Source organism: Bos grunniens, chromosome 20 (genome assembly GCF_055505025.1).
Source record: "Bos grunniens cultivar Pamir isolate PY7600 chromosome 20, Bosgru_T2T1.0, whole genome shotgun sequence".
Classification (NCBI taxonomy): Eukaryota; Metazoa; Chordata; class Mammalia; order Artiodactyla; family Bovidae; genus Bos; species Bos grunniens.
In genome coordinates this window covers 55,043,698-55,062,429 of record NC_141184.1, presented here as the reverse complement: position 1 = coordinate 55,062,429, position 18,732 = coordinate 55,043,698, and the positions used below count along the sequence as shown (strand labels likewise).

The window sequence follows — 18,732 nt, the reverse complement described above, 5'->3', positions numbered from 1 at the left end:
CCCCAAATCAAAGCATTTTGTATTTGCTTTATGGAAATGAGGATTTTAATAAAGTTTGGAAAATATAATATAATGACTTCATCTATATAAGGAGAAAAAAATAACTTGTAAGCTTCTTTAGAGATAATCCAAAATTAACAATTATGTAACAAACTACTGAATTACTAGGAGGATAATACACTTTATGAAGTGTTACTGACATTGAAATATTATTTATTTAATATATTTATATAAAACAAGGACCTAAAATTAGATCTAATAAAATTTGGTTATTTTTTAAAATGGGAATTCAGACAAAAATGAAATAAATTGGTAAAATGAACTCCAACAAATTAAACTGTAATGCCCACCATTTCCACCTTTTTAGATCCAGATCAACACCTGGTTGGTTATCAACTAAAAAAATTAGCATACATATGCATAAAACAGCACTGCCCAGCAATACACAGCAATACCAATAGCCAAAACAGTGCTAATACTTCTTTGATGCTTTAACAAAACAAATTTTAAGTAAACATTTCCTCACCTATTATCAGATGGCAGAAGAGAAAGCAAAGCCAAGGCTGAAAGTTTTCTTCTTTCAGGCTGGGTAATATTGTCCATGCGATCAACCCACATTTCAATCATATTTCCCAAAAGCTGGTCCATCTGAAAAAAAGACCAGGAGGCATCTCAAAATATTTGAAATGCTCTTTACTTATAAGTACTGTTAAAGGCAAAAGCCTCATAAAAAAGGTTAAAGTACAATTCCAACAAACCACAGAATTGGAATACAAGAATGTGGGGCAACCTGTGAGCTGGGGGAAAAAAATGAGCAAAATCAGAAATGGAATCTAATTAATCTTGAGAGCCAATTAATTGAGTGCCAAATAGACTTGTTCAACTTATCTAGGCTAAGGGTCCACTTGTTTGGTCAAATGCTAGTCTAGATGCTGCCATGAAAGTATTTTGCAGATATGATTACATTTGCAATGAGCTGACATTAAGTAGATTACCCTAGATAATGTGAGTACAGTGTCATTCAATCAGATGAAAGCCTTGAGAAAAAACTAAGGTTTCCTATAAATAGAAGAAACCCTGTCTCAAGAATGTAACACAGAAATCCTGCCCAAGTTTTTATTTTCAGCCTGCCCCACAAAATTAGAAATTGCTAGTCCTTGCAATCAACCATATGAGCCAATTCCTTTAATATCCATGTCCGCTTCTCATGTGTGCGCAACTGTATGTGTGTATATTCTCTCCATCTCTCTACATACACACAGAACTGGCTCTGTTTTGCTGAAGAACCCTAACTAATGCATAGGTAGAATCTATATAATGAAACACGACCAAGTATACTCACTGTGTAGATTGGAAGTGGGTCTCAGGTTTGCTTATAAACATTTGTACACTTCTCACACCTTTTAAAAGTGCATTTAATACCAAAATCTGTACTTCACAGATTTTAGTAACATAAGATCAACCTTGAGTTCCCATACTTTCCTACTTTTGTGCTTCTACATTTTTCCAAGAAATGCTTCAATACTTTTTTTCCAACAGTTTAAAAGATAATAAACAGTCAAGTGAACACTTACTAGTTCAAGACAATCATTTATACTTGAGCTCCCCAAACGGTGTGCTGTGTCCTAAGATGCCACAGTGAACTCAAAGTTATTTAAAATTATTCAGAGAAACAGAGTGACATCTGTCGATTACTGCAAGAACTACTAGTTCAAATATAGTTCCCAGTTTTAACATTACATTCCTTTCAATGACTTCCTATCTTTGCATAGTACTACCAAAAAGTCAAGGTAGAACAGGAGATGAAAGTGGAGGTGTCCAACCTGAAACTAAGGTTTAAGAATCTTGGTAGTGCCCAATGGCCATTCACATTCCACTAATCAGTAACTGCGGCTATTTAAGAAGGAAATAAAGAGTATTTGTGTATAATTTTCAATAGATACAAAGTTATAAGGACATGAATACAAATTAAGTTGTTTGGATTACGTAATCAAAAGAACAGTTAGATATTTACTCTAGAGGCATTGTGAAAATGTTACTAACACATTAAGGGCACCATGAAGCAATACAGTCTAGTAACTGCTGATTTATACCATGTGTCTTCAATGTTCACTTAATTTGGAAACGAATGGCTCAGATGCTTTACAGATTTACTGCAATTAATATCAAGTAAGCAAGATTTTAAAAACAAAGCATAACCATACAAAAGAAAGTATCAAGTTACTAAAATCTAATATATACAAGTAAAACTAGAGTAACATGTGGTTGAAATGAAGATGTAATCAGCAGAGACAGACATCTCTATGGTCTAATACTATTTATAACTTACATTTATTTGCTCTATTATAACAACAGCACATAATAAAAACAGAAATAAGACAACTGTAACAAATGTTGATGACTAGTTATAGTGAATCATGAGGCAAACAAATTCTGCAGTATTGCAGAGAACTATTAATTTCTAAAATTAAAGTATTTCTTACGCAGCATAATAAAAAGATGATGAGATTTCTCTACTTTGATAACATATGCCAGAATCTACCCTGGCAGGTCATGCTAAAGATACCACAATTAAATAACTACCCATTGTAGAAAGAAAAAAATTATTTCTGACTGGTTCTATCGCTTTTATAACTTTAAAGAATATGACTTATGCTTTCTGTAAGAATTAAGTAGTTTTATATAATTATATTCCCTGTAGGAACAGAATAAAATGTTTATGCAAATAGTGATCTTTTTTAAATGTTGTCTTCTTAATCTAACCTTCATAGCAGCTGCTATTCAAGCAATAAAATGTCATTTTTACATAAGATTTCATGAAAAATCATTCATCTTGTGGAAATAAAAAAGTATCTTCAATCTCTGCAGAATCAGAAAGATATGTGTTATTTCAAGTCAAACACTTAAAACAGATTAAGGGGAAAATAATCTAAGTGGCAGGTCTTGAAGAAAGTCATCTCCTTAAGATGAAAAATTTATAGAATTGAAGTATGTTATCAAAATATTTCACTCCTCCCCCCAAATTTACAAAGTCTAAATTAAAGGGTATTGCCAGAAAGAGTAAGATGATAACATTTCTAGAAAACAACGAAATACTCAAGGTATAGTTCAGTCTCAGTTTTGTAGAAAGATAAACAGATATTATTCCAATTACTCAGCTACAAACAACTTACTGAATCTTTGGAAAAAAGTTATTTACCCTAGAAGCATACTGACACTGTGAAAACAATTTTAGTTTAGCACTGAACATTTGCTCACTCCCTCTGAAATTCCACTAAAATGAGAGTAAATAAATATAAAAAGCAAACAAATAACCCCACATGGTCTATAAAAGAGAAGAAACTACAACTGGTAAAGAAGGCAACAACTTCTCAGAAGATGGCCAAGTGGATGAAAGAGTGCTTAGTAAGTGACTTAGCAGAACAAAAAAGCCTGGAAACAAACTGCTTGCCAGGGGAAAAACAGTCTAATGCAAACAGACTTGTTTCTCAGAATCTTGCAATTATCAAGCCACAAAGAAGACAGAGGCATAGAGCTCAAATACAGGAAAACTAGCTGAGAATCTGTATAAGGAACAATTAGAAACTTCCAGATCACCACCCCCACTCCTATGGGAGTACAAAGATTCAGTATCTGCAAAAATAAATTCTGAGAAGTCCCAACTCAGGCATCAAGAACAGGGGGAAGACAAGGTGAGAAACAAATTAAAATTACATGATCTAAATGAAAATCAAGATGCTGAGTGGTGAAAAACCATAATCCCCAAAGCCCTTCCCCCAATCCTGAACTCCACAACAAGTGTTTACAAGAAGAAAGATGCTATCCCTTGGAAGAAAAAGGAAGTCTAAAGAGAAAAGGGGCCTACAAATACGTCATTTTCTAGCAAATTTCCCTACAGCAAAAGCACCATTCTTCAATACTCTAGGCTCTAAACTGAATTAGGTTTTAGTCTAAAAAGTCTTCTTCATTCAAGACAGAAAACAACTCTGAAAGACTTTGATTAGCAAATGCTTAGAGATGGACTAAGCAGGTGCACTACAATGAACCCAACTTCTTACCTAAAAATATAAAATCACTCCTAATTAACTTGATTTTCTCTACTATCTGACAACTGTTTTCAAATGTTTAGATGAGACAAACCCTTCTGCAACATCTTTGCTTGTTCAAAGCTATCTGGATTTACTGGAACTCATTTTCCTCAGTTCAGTTCAGTTCAGTCGCTCAGTCGTGTCCGACTCTTTGCAACCCCATGAATTGCAGCACGCCTGGCCTCCCTGTCCATCACCTACTCCCAGAGTTCACCGAAACTCATGTCCATCGAGTTGGTGATGCCATCCAGCCATCTCATCCTCTGTCGTCGCCTTCTCCTCCTGCCCCAATCCCTCCCAGCATCAGAGTCTTTTCCAATGAGTCAACTCTTTTCATGAGGTGGCCAAAGTACTGGAGTTTCAGCTTTACCATCAATCCTGCTGCTGCTGCTGCTGCTAAGTCACTTCAGTCGTGTCCGACTCTGTGCGACCCCAGAGACGGCAGCCCTGGGATTCTCCAGGCAAGAACACTGGAGTGGGTTGCCATTTCCTTCTCCAATGCATGAAAGTGAAAAGTGAAAGGGAAGTCACTCAGTCGTGTCCGACTCTTCGCGACCCCATGGACTGTGCAGCCTACCAGGCTCCTCCATCTGTGGGATTTTCCAAGCAAGAGTACTGGAGTGGGGTGCCATTGCCTTCTCTGAGCATCAGTCCTAGTCCTATTTAATTCTGATGTCCTTTAAAACGGCTCACAATCAACAGTAGCCATTTGAACGACAGTAATATTACATTCTCTTTCATTCACATAGTCTCTAGACTCAAACATGATGGCTTGACAATTTTTGGCCAATTCTTTGTGAAAAACATTTTTTCTTCACATTGAAAAGTGAAAAAAAATAAGTGTCCCATGAAAAGCCAGTGCTCTTACTACAGTGACAGAAGTAAGTCTGACCCTATAACATCTCTCTCCAATCCTTCATACTGTCAACAAGCTGAAGCAGCACCAGCACCTGCCACAGGTCATTATTTCTATTTTGCCAAGAACAAGGCAAGGATGCCAAATTTTACCACTTCTATTCAACACAGTATTGGATGTTCTAGCCAGAACAAATAGACAAGCAAAAGAAATAAAAAGCATCAAAACTGCAAAGGAAGAAGCAAAATTATTATGTTTTGTGTATGATATGTTCTTATATATAGAAAGTCCCAAAGATACCACCAAAAAAACTGAGAATATATAAATTCAGCAAAGTAGCAAAGTATGACGTCAACACACGTGTACCCCAATGTTCATTGCAGCACTGTTTATAATAGCCAGGACATGGAAGCAACCTAGATGCCCATCAGCACATGAATGGATAAGAAAGCTGTGGTACATATACACAATGGAGTATTACTCAGCCATTAAAAAGAATACATTTGAATCAGTTCTAATGAGGTGGATGAAACTGGAGCCTATTATACAGAGTGAAGTAAGCCAGAAAGAAAAACACCAATACAGTATACTAATGCATATATATGGAATTTAGAAAGATGGTAACAATAACCCTGTATACGAGACAGCAAAAGAGACACTGATGTATAGATCAGTCTTATGGAACTCTGTGGGAGAGGGAGAGGGTGGGGAGATTTGGGAGAATGGCATTGAAACATGTATAATATCATGTATGAAACGAGTCGCCAGTCCAGGTTCGATGCAGGATACTGGATGCTTGGGGCTGGTGCACTGGGACGACCCAGAGGGAGGGTATGGGGAGGGAGGAGGGAGGAGGGTTCAGGATGGGGAACACAGGTATACCTGTGGCAGATTCATTTTGATATTTGGCAAAACTAATACAATATTGTAAAGTTTAAAAATAAAATAAAATTTAAAAATATGAAGTCAACAAACAAAAGTCAGTTGCATTTCTATACATAAACAGTGACCAATCTAACAAAGATAGTACGAAAACAATTCCATTTATATTACCATCAAAAAGAATAAAATGCTTAGGAATTAACCAAGGAGGTGAAAGACATATAACAAAAAATACTAAACATTTCCTATTAAGAAATTAATAAATAAAAACATATCCCACATTCATGGATTCCAAGACAATATTAAGAAATGTCAATACATCTACTGGATCATAGAAAAAGCAAGAGAATTCCAGAAAAAACATCTGCTTCATTGACTAAGCTACAGCCTTTGACTGTGTAGATCACAACAAACTGTGGAAAATTCTGGAAAAGATGGGAATACCAGACCATCTTACATGCCTCCTGAGAAACCCATATGCAAGTTAAGAAGCAACAGGTAGGCCAGACATGGAACAATGGACTGGTTCAAGATTGGAAAGGAGTGCATTGAGGCTGTATATTGTCACCCTGCTTATTTAACTTATATGCAGAGTACATCATGAGAAATGTTGGGCTGCATGAAGCTCAAGGTGGAATCAAGATTGCCAGGAGAAATATCAATAACTTCCAATATGCAGAAGACACCACACTTATGGCAGAAAGCAAAGAAGAATTAAAGAGCCTCTTGATGAAGGTGAAAGAGGAGAGTGAAAAAGCTGGCTTAAAACTCGACACTCAAAAAACGAAGATCATGGCATCCCGTCCCATCACTTCATGGCAAATAGATGGGGAAACAATGGAAACAGTGACAGACTTTATTTTCTTGGGCTCCAAAATCACTGTGGATGGTGACTGCAGCCATGAAATAAAACGATGCTTGCTCCTTAGAAAAAAGCTACAACAAACCTAGACAGCATATTAAAAAGCAGAGACATTACTTTGTCAACAATGGTCCGTCTAGTCGAAGCTATGGTTTTCCCAATAGTCATGTATGGATGTGAGAGTTGGATCATAAAGAAAGCTGAGCGCCGAAGAATTGATGCTTTTGAACTGTGGTGGTGGAGAAGACTCTTGAGAGTCCCTTGGACTGCAAGGAGATCCAACCAGCAATCCTAAAGGAAATCAGTCCTGAATATTCACTGAAAGGACTGATGCTGAAGTTGAAGCTCAAATACACTGGCCACCTGATGCAAAGAGCCAACTCATTGGAAAAGACCCTGATGCTGGGAAAGATTGAAGGTAGGAGGAGAAGGGGGCATCAGAGGACAAGATGGTTGGATAGCATCACTGACTCAAAGGACACGAGTTTGATCAAACTCCAGGGACAGTGAAGGACAGGGAAGCCTGGCGTGCTGCAGTCCATCAGGTCACGAATAGTTGGACATGACTGAGCGACTAAACAACGGCTCCTCAAAGCAATCTACAGTTTCAATGCAATCTCTATCAAAATCTCAATGATATCTTTTCTTTGTAGAAACAGAAAAGGCCATCCTAAAGTTCATCAAGAATCTCAAAGGATCCTGACTAGACAAAATCATCTCTGAAAAGATGAAAAAAGCCACAGGACTCACACTTTTGAATTTCAACATGCATTACAAAGGTTTAGTAATCAAAATTATGTGATATTTTTGACAAGTCAAAATATTTTTGACAAAAGTAGACATATAGATCGATGGAATAGAATAGACAGCCCAGAAATAAACCCTTGCATAAATGATTGAACGATTTTTGACAAGAGTGCCAAGATCATTCAATGAGGAAAGGACAATCTTTTCAATAAATGGCACTGTAAAAAGTGAATAACCATATGCAAAATAATGAAGCTGGATCCTTACCTCATACCATATACAAAATTCAACTCAAAATGTGTCAGAGATAAACAACAGCACATACTGTATAACACAGGGAAGTATAGCCATTATCTTATAATAACATTATACACACACACACACACACACACACCATGGAATATTACTCAGCCTTAAAAAGGAAAGGAATTCTGACATACTCTACAATACTATGAACATTCAGATCTCTGGAGAAGGAAATGGCAACCCATTCCGATATTCTTGGCTGGAGAATCCCACAGACAGAGGAGCCTGGAGAGCTACAGTCCATGGGGTGGCAAAGAGTCAGACACGACTAAGCACGCACACACCATGAACTTTCAGAATATTAGGCTTAAAGTGATACGTTAGTCACGAAAAGACAAATATTTTAAGATTCCACTTGTATGAGGTATTTAGAGTAGTCAAAAATCACAGACATAAAAAGTAGCATGGTGTTTCCAGGGGCTACAGGGAGAGGGTAACGAGAAGTTATTGTTTTATGAGTACAGAGGTTCAAGTTTTATAAGTCTGAAAGAGTTATGGAGATGGATGGTGGTGAAGATTGTACATTATTATGTTAAATACCACTGACCTGCATACTTGAAAATAGGTAAGATGGTAAATTTTACGCTATGTGTATCTTATTAGAAGGAAAAAAAAAACACTAGGGAAAAAATTTAACAGTATCTTTTCACTTCCCACAGCATACTGGACATAGTTCTAACATAGGACTTATAATAACATTACAAAATGGCCTGTTAAGTACTCTCTCCCTTTAAAAATCAAGCTTGTCAAACCAAGTGTCTCCAGTATACAGTGGAGAAGTGCCTATTTCAGGATGTACAGGAGGCAGCAGAACGTGGTCACTGAGATGAAGTGAGGTTACGGGGGTGTGCATATCAATTCCATCACGTACTAGCTTTGGAAACGTGACCAAGTCACCAAATCTCTCCAAGTCGCAACTTTCTCAGGTGTGAGATAGATATAAAAATATTATTACCTCCTTGGGTTGTTGTGAGGATTTAAAATAATACAAAAAATATATAGTTATTACTAAGATCACTCAACAGATTTTGCTGAACTCAACTGAACACACTCTTTAAACTTTTAACATTATTCCATCACAGCTAAATTTAATGAAGCTAATGAAAAATCTGACCTGTCTATTCATCAAAATGAAGTCTAGGTGCTCTAATTAGGTTAGTCTAATTCTGTAAAAACTAACATACATTCTACAATTTGTACTTCCTTACTCTGGATTTTCATTAAAAGTGGAAACGGAAATATCTGTTTCAGCCACAAACCTAAATTTTTCACAAATTGCCCCTCCATTATAGAGATATCAGTCAAGTACATTCTACCTTCTACATTTTATAAACCTTAACAGATTAATCACTTAAGACATAAAAATCATATTTTACTATAATATATGTAGTCTCAAGTAACCAACTCATTGAAGAACCTATTCCAAACTTACTCAGGTGATTGGTTTCAATTTAGTATGTTTTTAATAAACTTTGCTGAAAAGGTCATTTCCTACAGTAATGATGATAGAAACACAGCGTGACATTAAGAACAAGTTCATTAAAGAAATGAAACAAAGGTAGTACATGACTGTATGTAAAGTAGTCCTGTTTCATTTTATGTCTGCTGCTAAGTCACTTCAGTTGTGTCCGACTCTGTGCGACCCCAGAGATGGCAGCCCACCAGGCTTCCCCGTCCCTGGGATTCTCCAGGCAAGAACACTGGAGTGGGCTGCCATTTCCTTCTCCAATGCATGAAAGTGAAAAGTGAAAGTGAAGTCGCTCAGTCGTGTCCGACTCTAGCAACCCCATGGACTGCAGCCTACCAGGCTCCTCCGTCCATGGGATTTTCCAGGCAAGAGTACTGGAGTGGGGTGCCATTGCCTTTTCCTTCATTTTATGTATGAGGTAACAAAAACTACAACCATAAACAAATCAAAATTCTATCCTATAGTTAAGTAGAATAACATTGTCTATTTTGAGAGATAACAACATTTAAGTTTCAAATTGCCACTCACAGATTCCTCTTTCTTCTTTTTCCCAAATTATCGTATGGCATAGGTTATTAAAGATTTAAAATAACAAAAATACTTATTTCAAGATCATGCTTGTTGAAAGCAATTCCATGAATGATTCAACTATGTATGACTTCATTTAGTATTCTTGAACATAATAATAAAATTTGATTCAGGCAATAAAAAAATAAAATTTAAATACTTCAAGGTTTTTTTTATAGACTCATTATTTCACCAAATTTTTTCGAAACTTTATTTGGATAAAGATTTTCTTTAATTTAAGTACATAAATTCTTACCTCTTGATTAAATTTATGTGCCATCTCATTAAGAAGTGAAGAAAAAAAACTAGTGTTTTGTAGCAGGACTCGACCCATAACTCCGAGATATGTTGACATTACTACAGGATATCTCTGTGCAATTAAAATACAGCATATTTAAAACTGTGTTATGGTATAAGTATAAACAATAATAAATAATCATTGACAAAGTAACAATCAACAGGGATATGAAATAATATTCTTCTTTATACTGCTTCTTTAGAATGAACTGCCAATATTGTTGAGTTCTAACTAACTTACTAAATATATATGTCTCACAAGGTAATATATACATATTATGTACATATTTTTATGGATTATATATGTATGTATATAATAAAGAGAGGAACAAAGAAAGAATATTTATCAATGGCATACTTACACATTTATATTACTTTAAAAGCTCCTAACATATATATTTAGAGTCTATTAAAGAGCTTAAGTTAGAAGAAAACCAGTATTTTCATATATTTCATACATTACCTAGTTTTATGTAACAAAACTAGCACTATTTTTCCCGTTCCTATGCTTAACATGTTTGTGTATGAACACACATGCGTATAAGTGAAAGACATGAGATAGCAAAGGAAGTTCATACTTTCCTATGTAGAGACAGAAACAGCAAAGCTGTATAACTGCCCTGAAATTGAGGTAATTTACTGCAAAATAATCAAACAGGAAGTCCTTTTTGTATCTAACAATGAATAAGAAGTAATTTTCCAAAGAATAAGTAAAAGAGAACCCTAGAATCTAGCATTAACATTAGAAGATTAAGAAAAATCTTACCTCCCCTTCTATAATACCTCTGAAAATACAGGGTAGAATTGGTTGAAACATTTGCGGACCTAATACTGGGTTCACCTTAAGGGCATTTTCCACAACCTAAAAACCAAAATGACACAATGGTAATGCTTAGTAATTCAAGTCAATGCTTTATACAAAACACAGGTAAAGAAAACAATATCTTAAATACACATACATACAAACACATGAAATATTCATTATCCTGACACTAGACACACTTCTATAAGATAGTCCATTAAAAATTACAATTCAATTTTAAGGATATAATATTTAGACACAGCTATATAGTTCACATAGAATTATAATTAATCACATTCTGATAACTGTACTTCTTATCTTTGCATTTTAAACAAACAACCCTTACAAAATGTTTAATGATACTTGCTTAATGTCTCGTATTTGTTTAAAATTTATGGTCTTATAGAGGCAAAAGGCATTTTAAAAGTATTCTAATAGTGAAAAGTGAAATTAGTAACAACTATACTCTCTATACAAAACGAAGCCTACATTTAAAAATTTTATTTACTTATTTTAATTGGAGGAAAATTACTTCACAATATTGTGATGGTTTTTGCCATACATCAGTATAAATCGGCCATAGGTAAACATGTGTCCCCTCCATCCTGAACCCCCCTTGCACCTCCCTCCCCACCCTATCCTTCCAGCTTATCACAGAGCACCGGCTTTGGGTGCCCTGAAACCTGCACTTTTAATTTATCAGTCAACTGGATGGAAAACGAATGCATATAAACTAGGTATTTATTAAATGAGAAATAATCTTATTGTATTTATAATACAATCATACAGACTATTAAGCATGCACACTGATTGTGACACGCGAAAATTTAAAACATAAAGTTCTTTTATACGAGTGAGATGGGTTCCTTCTAAAACAAATACAGCATGAAATTCAAACGGGGCTGGGATTTTTGTTTTGCCGGGCAGGAGTTGGGGTGCAGGGAGTGAGGAAGGCAGTGGTCAGAAAGCAGCAGTGAGGATCAATAAGAAATGCCCACCCTTCTGGTCCCACTGCCTGAGGGGTAAGAATGAACAAAGGCACCATCTGAGAGGGTGGCAGGCAAGTGCCAATCTCAAGGCAGAGAGGTGGGCTTCCCTGAAGAGCGTCCAGCAATGGTTCTCAGGACTGACTACTGGCATTCCCAGTGGGACAAGTATTTACTCTGCAGGAATATTCCACCTATCAAAGAGTTTTAAGCATCTCTGATCTCTGCTCATTATGTACCAATTGCATGCTCCCAATACAGTGACAACCAAATACACCTTGTGCATTTCAAAACATTCTCAAGGTAAGCAAATAATACAATGAATGACAAGATTTTTTTTTTTGTCCATGAGACAAACGGAATGTCGAAAACTTTAAAAATACAAAAACTTTTACTGTGGGCCGAACACTATGCTATCTACTAAGAGATACTGGAAAAAAAAAGATATCACAGTTTATGATTAAAAGCCACAGGAAATGATGAGATTCATAACATAATTAAATCTGACCTCAGTAAGTTTTGTCAAAAAAAATCAGACTCAGAATAAAGAGGGGGAAAGGTGTAAATAAGCTACCCAGAGGTAGATGTCACTAGAAATTTTATCCAGGAATGGAAAGTAAGGCCATCTGCTGACTGCTGGACCCCCTTTACCTTCCTAAAACCCCACTAAAATTAGAGTAGGAAGATTTTAAAGGGAGGAAGAATAATTGTAAAAGGACAAAAGGAATGAGAGATGAATACTGGAAGGTACAAAAAAAATAAATTCAAGAAGTAACTGACTTATCAAATGAGAGAAAGCTGAAACCTAAGGCTGCAATACAGAAAGCCAAGAGCAACTCGATGTGTATCAAATTTATCTTCTCCCTACAAATTCTTCAAGAGATGGGAATACCAGACCACCTTACCTGCCTCCTGAGAAACCTGTATGCAGGTCAAGAAGCAACAGTTACAAATGGACATGGAACAACAGACTGGTTCTAAACTGGGAAAGGAGTACATAGAGGCTGTATATTGTCACCCTGCTTATTTAACTTATATGCAGAGTACACATGTGAAATGCTGCGCTGGATGAAGCTCAAGCTGGAATCAAGATTGCCAGGAGAAATATCAATAACTTCAGATATGCAGATGACACCACACTTACGGCAGAAAGCGAAGAGGAACTAAGGAGCCTCTTGAGGAGAGTGAAAAAGCTGGCTTAAAACTCTACATTCGAAAAACGAAGATCATGGCATCCCGTCCCACCACTTCATGGCAAATAGATGGGGAAACAACAGAAACAGTGACAGACTATTTTCTTGGGCTCCAAAATCTCTGTAGATGGTGAGTGCACCATGAAATTTTAAAAAAAAGAAAAAAACACTTGCTCCTAGGAAGAAAAGCTACAACAAACCTAGAGAACATATTAAAAAGCAGAGACATTACTTTGCCGACAAAGGTCCATCTAGTCAAAGCCATGGTTTTTCCAGTAGTCATGTATGGATGTGAGAAAAGAAAAAGGAAAGTGAAGTCACTCAGTTGTGTCCGACTCCTTGAGACAGCATGGACTGTAGCCTACCAGGCTCCTCCATCCATGAGATTCTCTAGGCAATAATACTGGAGTGAGTTGCCATTTCCTTCTCTAGGGGAATCTTCCCGATCCAGGGATCAAACCTGCGTCTCTCACATTGCAGGCAGGTGCTTTACCCTCTGAGCCATCAGGGAAGCCCACTGGGGATGTGAGAGTTGGACCATTGGGGATGTAAGAGTTGGAGCATAAAGAAAGCTGAGCACCGAAGAATTGATGCTTTTGAACTACAGTATTGGAAAAGATTCTTGAGAGTCCCTTGGACTGCAAAAGGATCAAACCAGTGCATCCTAAAGGAAATCAGTTCTGAATATTCATTGGAAGGACTGATGCTAAAGCTGAAGCTTCAATACTTTGGCTACTTGATGCGAAGAACTGACTCACTAGAAAAGATCCTGATGCTGGGAAACATTGAAGGCAGGAGGAAAAGGGGACAACAGAGGATGAGATGGTTGGATGGCATAACTGACTCAATGGACATGAGTTTAAGCAAGCTCCAGGAGTTGGTGATGGACAGGGAAAACGAGTGCTTCAGTCCATGGGGTCGCAAAGAGCTGAACACGACTGAGTGACTGAGCTGAACTGAACTGAACTACCTCTTCTCATCAAAAACCACAGGAATTAGCAGAGCCATAAATCTCTGGAAAGGAGAGTAAAGGAAAAACTAAAAATAACACTGGTTGGAAGTCTACTTAAGAAAAAATTGCCAGATATTCCCAAGTCTGCATATTTGGGCAACTGACCAATGGGGACTCCCCACCCCAGGAGAAGACAATGTATTTTCTTTAAAGGGTCTAAAAGAGACATTTCAGACTAAAAGGGCCCAGCAGTGCCTGGTACTATTAATTGAAATAAACTTACATCAAGGCACATCATTGTAAAATTTCAGAACACTAAGAACAATAAACAGAAGCTTCAAGTTGGGGAGGGGAAACGGGTAGGGGAAGTCGGCATGACTCTGAAAGAGACTTCTTCAAGAAAACTGAAGTACAATAATAAACCCCTATGGGTCAATCTGTCTGAATGTGTGGAACAGAGAAGTTGCAGACAATTTAGCACACTTAAAAAATTACACCAAAAAATTTATTAGCTCCAAACATTATAGAAGTTTGTGCAGAAAAGGAAAAGTAATCACATGCTAAATATTAAGACTTTTAATATATAAATTCATTGAAATGTACCATTCAATACAATCCAGCTCTCTGCCATTAGGCATTTTCTTTATACACAGAGGTAAAGTCACTGTTGTATAAAGGATTCACTTATTTCAGAACTAAAATGGAAGGGTCTTTGCAATCAAAAAGGTTAGGAACCATAGAAACTGTGAGATCCTTTCTGAAGAAGTATACAGGGAAATGCCATTATCAGACTTGGAGGCAAGCACTGTGGATCAGAATTAAGAGAAAATTCAGAAAGTATAACTGATTAGATATAGAAAAGAATTGGAACAGCTGATCAAAAGCGAAGAAATCTGGGAATACTCATTTTCACATATGGTCAATGGGTACAATTGTGATGCCATTAATAATAGTGAGGCTTTGTTTTAGACACAGTGAACCTGAGATAATTTTTCTTGTGGGATAATCCATATGGGAATGGTCTTATATTATTTTCACACTCATGACACTACATAGGGTCCACTTTTCAGGGAAGTTATTGCAGCTGTGACTGAAAAATCATAGAGTTCAAATTATGACTATTAACAAAGTGAGAAAAGAAGGTTCTTGCATAATGATCAAAATCCTATCTTTCACTTCTAAACAAGATTTTTGAAAAACGCATCTAGTGGTTTCAGTGGTAATAAACAACTCTGCATATTTTAAGCAGAATGCATGTATACCTAGATGGCCAAACATCTCCAAGAGGAAATAATACTAAGGACAACTACAATAATAAATAACAGGTAGTTTTATTAAAAGATAATTTACAGATATTAAGAGAATTTAAATCATAACTTACTCCTCTTGGAGGGTGGGGGGCAGAATCCTTATGTCCTCAGAGATTTTAACATGTTCCATGTGTTTTAATGCACTTATTTTAGTTTCCATGTTCAAACTGTACCCTTACTAGTCAGTGGGAGCTCCTTCAAGTTGACTCTTGCATTCTTTAGACAGAATCCCATCTTCTCTTCCTTCTGGCACAAGGAGATCATCCCGGTTTATCTTGTGCCCCTCCCACCTGAGCCCTGGAGTCAACCAGCAGCAGGATACAGTATTCATAGACCAAAGTATTTAACCTAGGTTCTGAGATGCTCATTGTCACTGGACTGACACTGCTCCTAGGTCTTGGCTTACATGAATTAGGAAATCTGTATTTCTCTTCCTGAGAAGCATATACCAATAATTCACCAAATCCAGTTTAAGATTATAGCATTTTACGTTGTTGCTGTTCAGTCACTAAGTTGTGTCTGACTCTTTGCGACCCCATGGACTGCAGCATGCCAGACTTCCCTGTCCTTCACTATCATCCTGAATTTGCTTGAAGTCATGTCCATTGAGTTGGTGATGCCATCCAACCATCTCATCTTCTGTAACCTCCTTCTCCAACTGCCCTCAATCTTTCCTAGCATCACCGTCTTTTCCAAGTTGGCTCTTTGCATCAGGTGGCCAAAGTATTGGCACTTCAGCTTCAGTGTCAGTCCTTTCAGTGAATATTCAGGGTTGATTTCCTTTAGGATTACTGGTTTGATCTCCTAGCTATCAAGGAACTCTCAAGAGTCTTCTCCAGGATCACAGTTTAAGTATCAATTCTTCGGCACTCAGCCTTCTTTATGGTCCAACTCTCACATCCATACATGCCTAGTGGAAAAACTACAGCTTTGACTATATCGACCTCTATCGGCAAAGTGACGTCTCTGCTTTTTAATACACTGTCTTGGGTTGGGAAGATCCCTTGGAGGAGGGCATGGCAACCCACCAGGTTGCCATGTATTCTTGCTTGGAGAATCCTCATGGACAGAGGAGCCTGGCAGGCTACAGTCCATGGGGTCACAAAGAATCGGACACGACTGAGTGAGTAAGCACAGCACAGCACAGGTTTGGCATAGCTTTTCTTCCAAGGAGTAAGTGTCTTTTAATTTCATGGCTGCAGTCACCATCCACAGCATTTTATGTAACTTCTTTGATTTTATGGTTCCATCCTTCTTCCCTTGTATTGAAAAATATGATATTCAAATAACCTTATCTGCTTCTTACTGTTATGTACAAAATATCCACATATGGGTTTCAAAATAACAATACCAATCTTACTGATAACGATAACAATACTGAAAGCAATTTATAATTTCCTTATGTTTCCTTCTGTTTTAACATTATATCTCACCAGGAACATACATATAAAATACTGTGTATCAAAGTTACTTGAAATATTCTCAGATGACTTATGCCACTAACACAGTAATAGTTAGATTCAAACGTTTCCTTTTTAAAAAATCTTTAGAACTGCTTTTACTTTATTATTTTAAATCATGTAAAACGTCTCTATGACCCCAACCCCTAAAGTACAAAATGTACTTTCTGAAAGACTTAGTTTGCATTCTCAGTTTGCATTCTCTGCCCCTCTTTCCCCTACTTAACCACTTTCATTAATTTGATTTATTTTTCCATTGCTATCTATGTGCACTCTTCAAATACAGGAAAACTCTGGACTCTGTTCTTTGCTTATAGTCTCAAATCACTCTGAAACTGTATATAGATGTTGTCTTCATTTCTTTCTAAGGTTGCACAGTATTCCTCTGTGGCTAAATAAGCTGTAGTACCCCCTATCCTATCATCCAACCCCCTATTACTATTTTTATCAGCATTTTGTTATTACATACATAACTTCTGAAATCCACCTCCTTTCCGATTATACAGTTTGGAAACAGATTATTTTTATAGTTCCTGTGAAAAATGCAGGCTTTTAGTTTGTGCCTTACACTCAAATCATTTTCTGGATTTAGGCTTACGCAGCATACAAAGTGATTAAGAGCACAGATTCTGAAGTCAGAAAGCCTATGTTTATGTCACAGTTCTAATACTTACTAGCTGGGTGACCCTGGACAAGGTATTTATTTCTTTGTGATGTAATTTCTCATCTGTTAAAATGGTGGAGAGACCAGTACTATCATCACAGGTTTATGTGAGGATCAGAAATGTGTAGTAAACAGTAAATGCTAGTATTAGCTGTAGTTATTACAGAATAAATTATACCTTAAAGATATGTGTGCCATCTTAAATAAGGCTTATCACAGTGAATAAAACAATGTGGCTCACTACTGCTTGATAAGACCATGATAAAAAAGAGAATTTCTAAACTCAAATTGGTGTATACAATAGAGTTAAATTTCAAATTTTAAAAAATGCTAATTAAAATTTGTGTATTTTTAGAATATAATTATATTCATCTAGATAATTTGTCCCAACTCATTGAATACAATAAAGCCTATTTTTGCTCCTAAAGCAGGCATACTTGCCTCTTTATCCAGTTTTCATAACATACTAATTTTCTGCTTCAGAGAACAAAGAAGCTACTTCCAGATACTGTCAGAAGTAGTATAACAGTGACATTTAGTCAAAAATATATTAAAAATGTTATATAGCATACTCTACTAAGAAACAGCATCTGAGAGATATTAAAAAATGAAAAAATGAGTTAATATTAAAAACTATTGTAATTTTATTGGAACTCTGAGAATAGGAAAATGCAAAAAATTTTGAGCATTATCTCAGCTTTCAAGTGCAAGCATAACAGCACCATTATTCTAAAATATTATTTTGTATAAAAAATGCAAATAATTCGTGATAATGAGTATATGTCTAGTATCTAACATCCATTTAATAAATAATTAAATTCAGTTTCTAGGATTTCAAATCAAATATGAGGTTTAGCTACAGCAGTGCTATACAAAAATAGTCTTTTTGTTCGTTTGTTTTTGCTTTTTTGTTTTTTTTTTAATTTTATTTTATTCAACTTTACAATATTGTATTGGTTTTGCCATATATCAAAATGAATCTGCCACAGGTATACATGTGTTCCCCATCCTGAACCCTCTTCCCTCCTCCCTCCGAATACCATCCCTCTGGGTCGTCCCAGTGCACCAGCCCCAAGCATCCAGTATTGTGCATCGAACCTGGACTGGTGACTCGTTTTATATATGATATTATACATATTTCACTGCCATTCTCCCAAATCATCCCACCCTCTCCCTCTCCCACAGAGTCCATAAGACTGTTCTATACATCGGTGTCTCTTTTGCTGTCTCGTATGCAGGGTTATTATTACCATCTTTCTAAATTCCATATATATGCGTTAGTATACTGTATT

The 18,732-nt window shown here is 36.5% G+C and overlaps 1 protein-coding gene across 7 annotated transcripts in view; it reads right to left on the bottom strand.

Annotated features, from left to right (window-relative positions):
* Positions 1–18,732, bottom strand: part of IPO11 (importin 11) — a 205,453-nt gene that overhangs the window by 64,052 nt on the left and 122,669 nt on the right. For all 7 annotated transcript variants that reach the window (XR_015148847.1, XM_086361893.1, XM_086361894.1 and 4 more), the window contains 3 exons: positions 10,840–10,935; positions 10,033–10,146; positions 527–648 (listed from right to left, as the gene is read on the bottom strand). Coding sequence is in view for 5 of the 7 variants with exons in the window: in XM_086361893.1 (XP_086218019.1) it covers positions 527–648; positions 10,033–10,146; positions 10,840–10,935 (332 nt within the window). In the remaining 2 variants the exon portion in view is untranslated. The remainder of the gene's footprint in view (positions 1–526; positions 649–10,032; positions 10,147–10,839; positions 10,936–18,732) is intronic.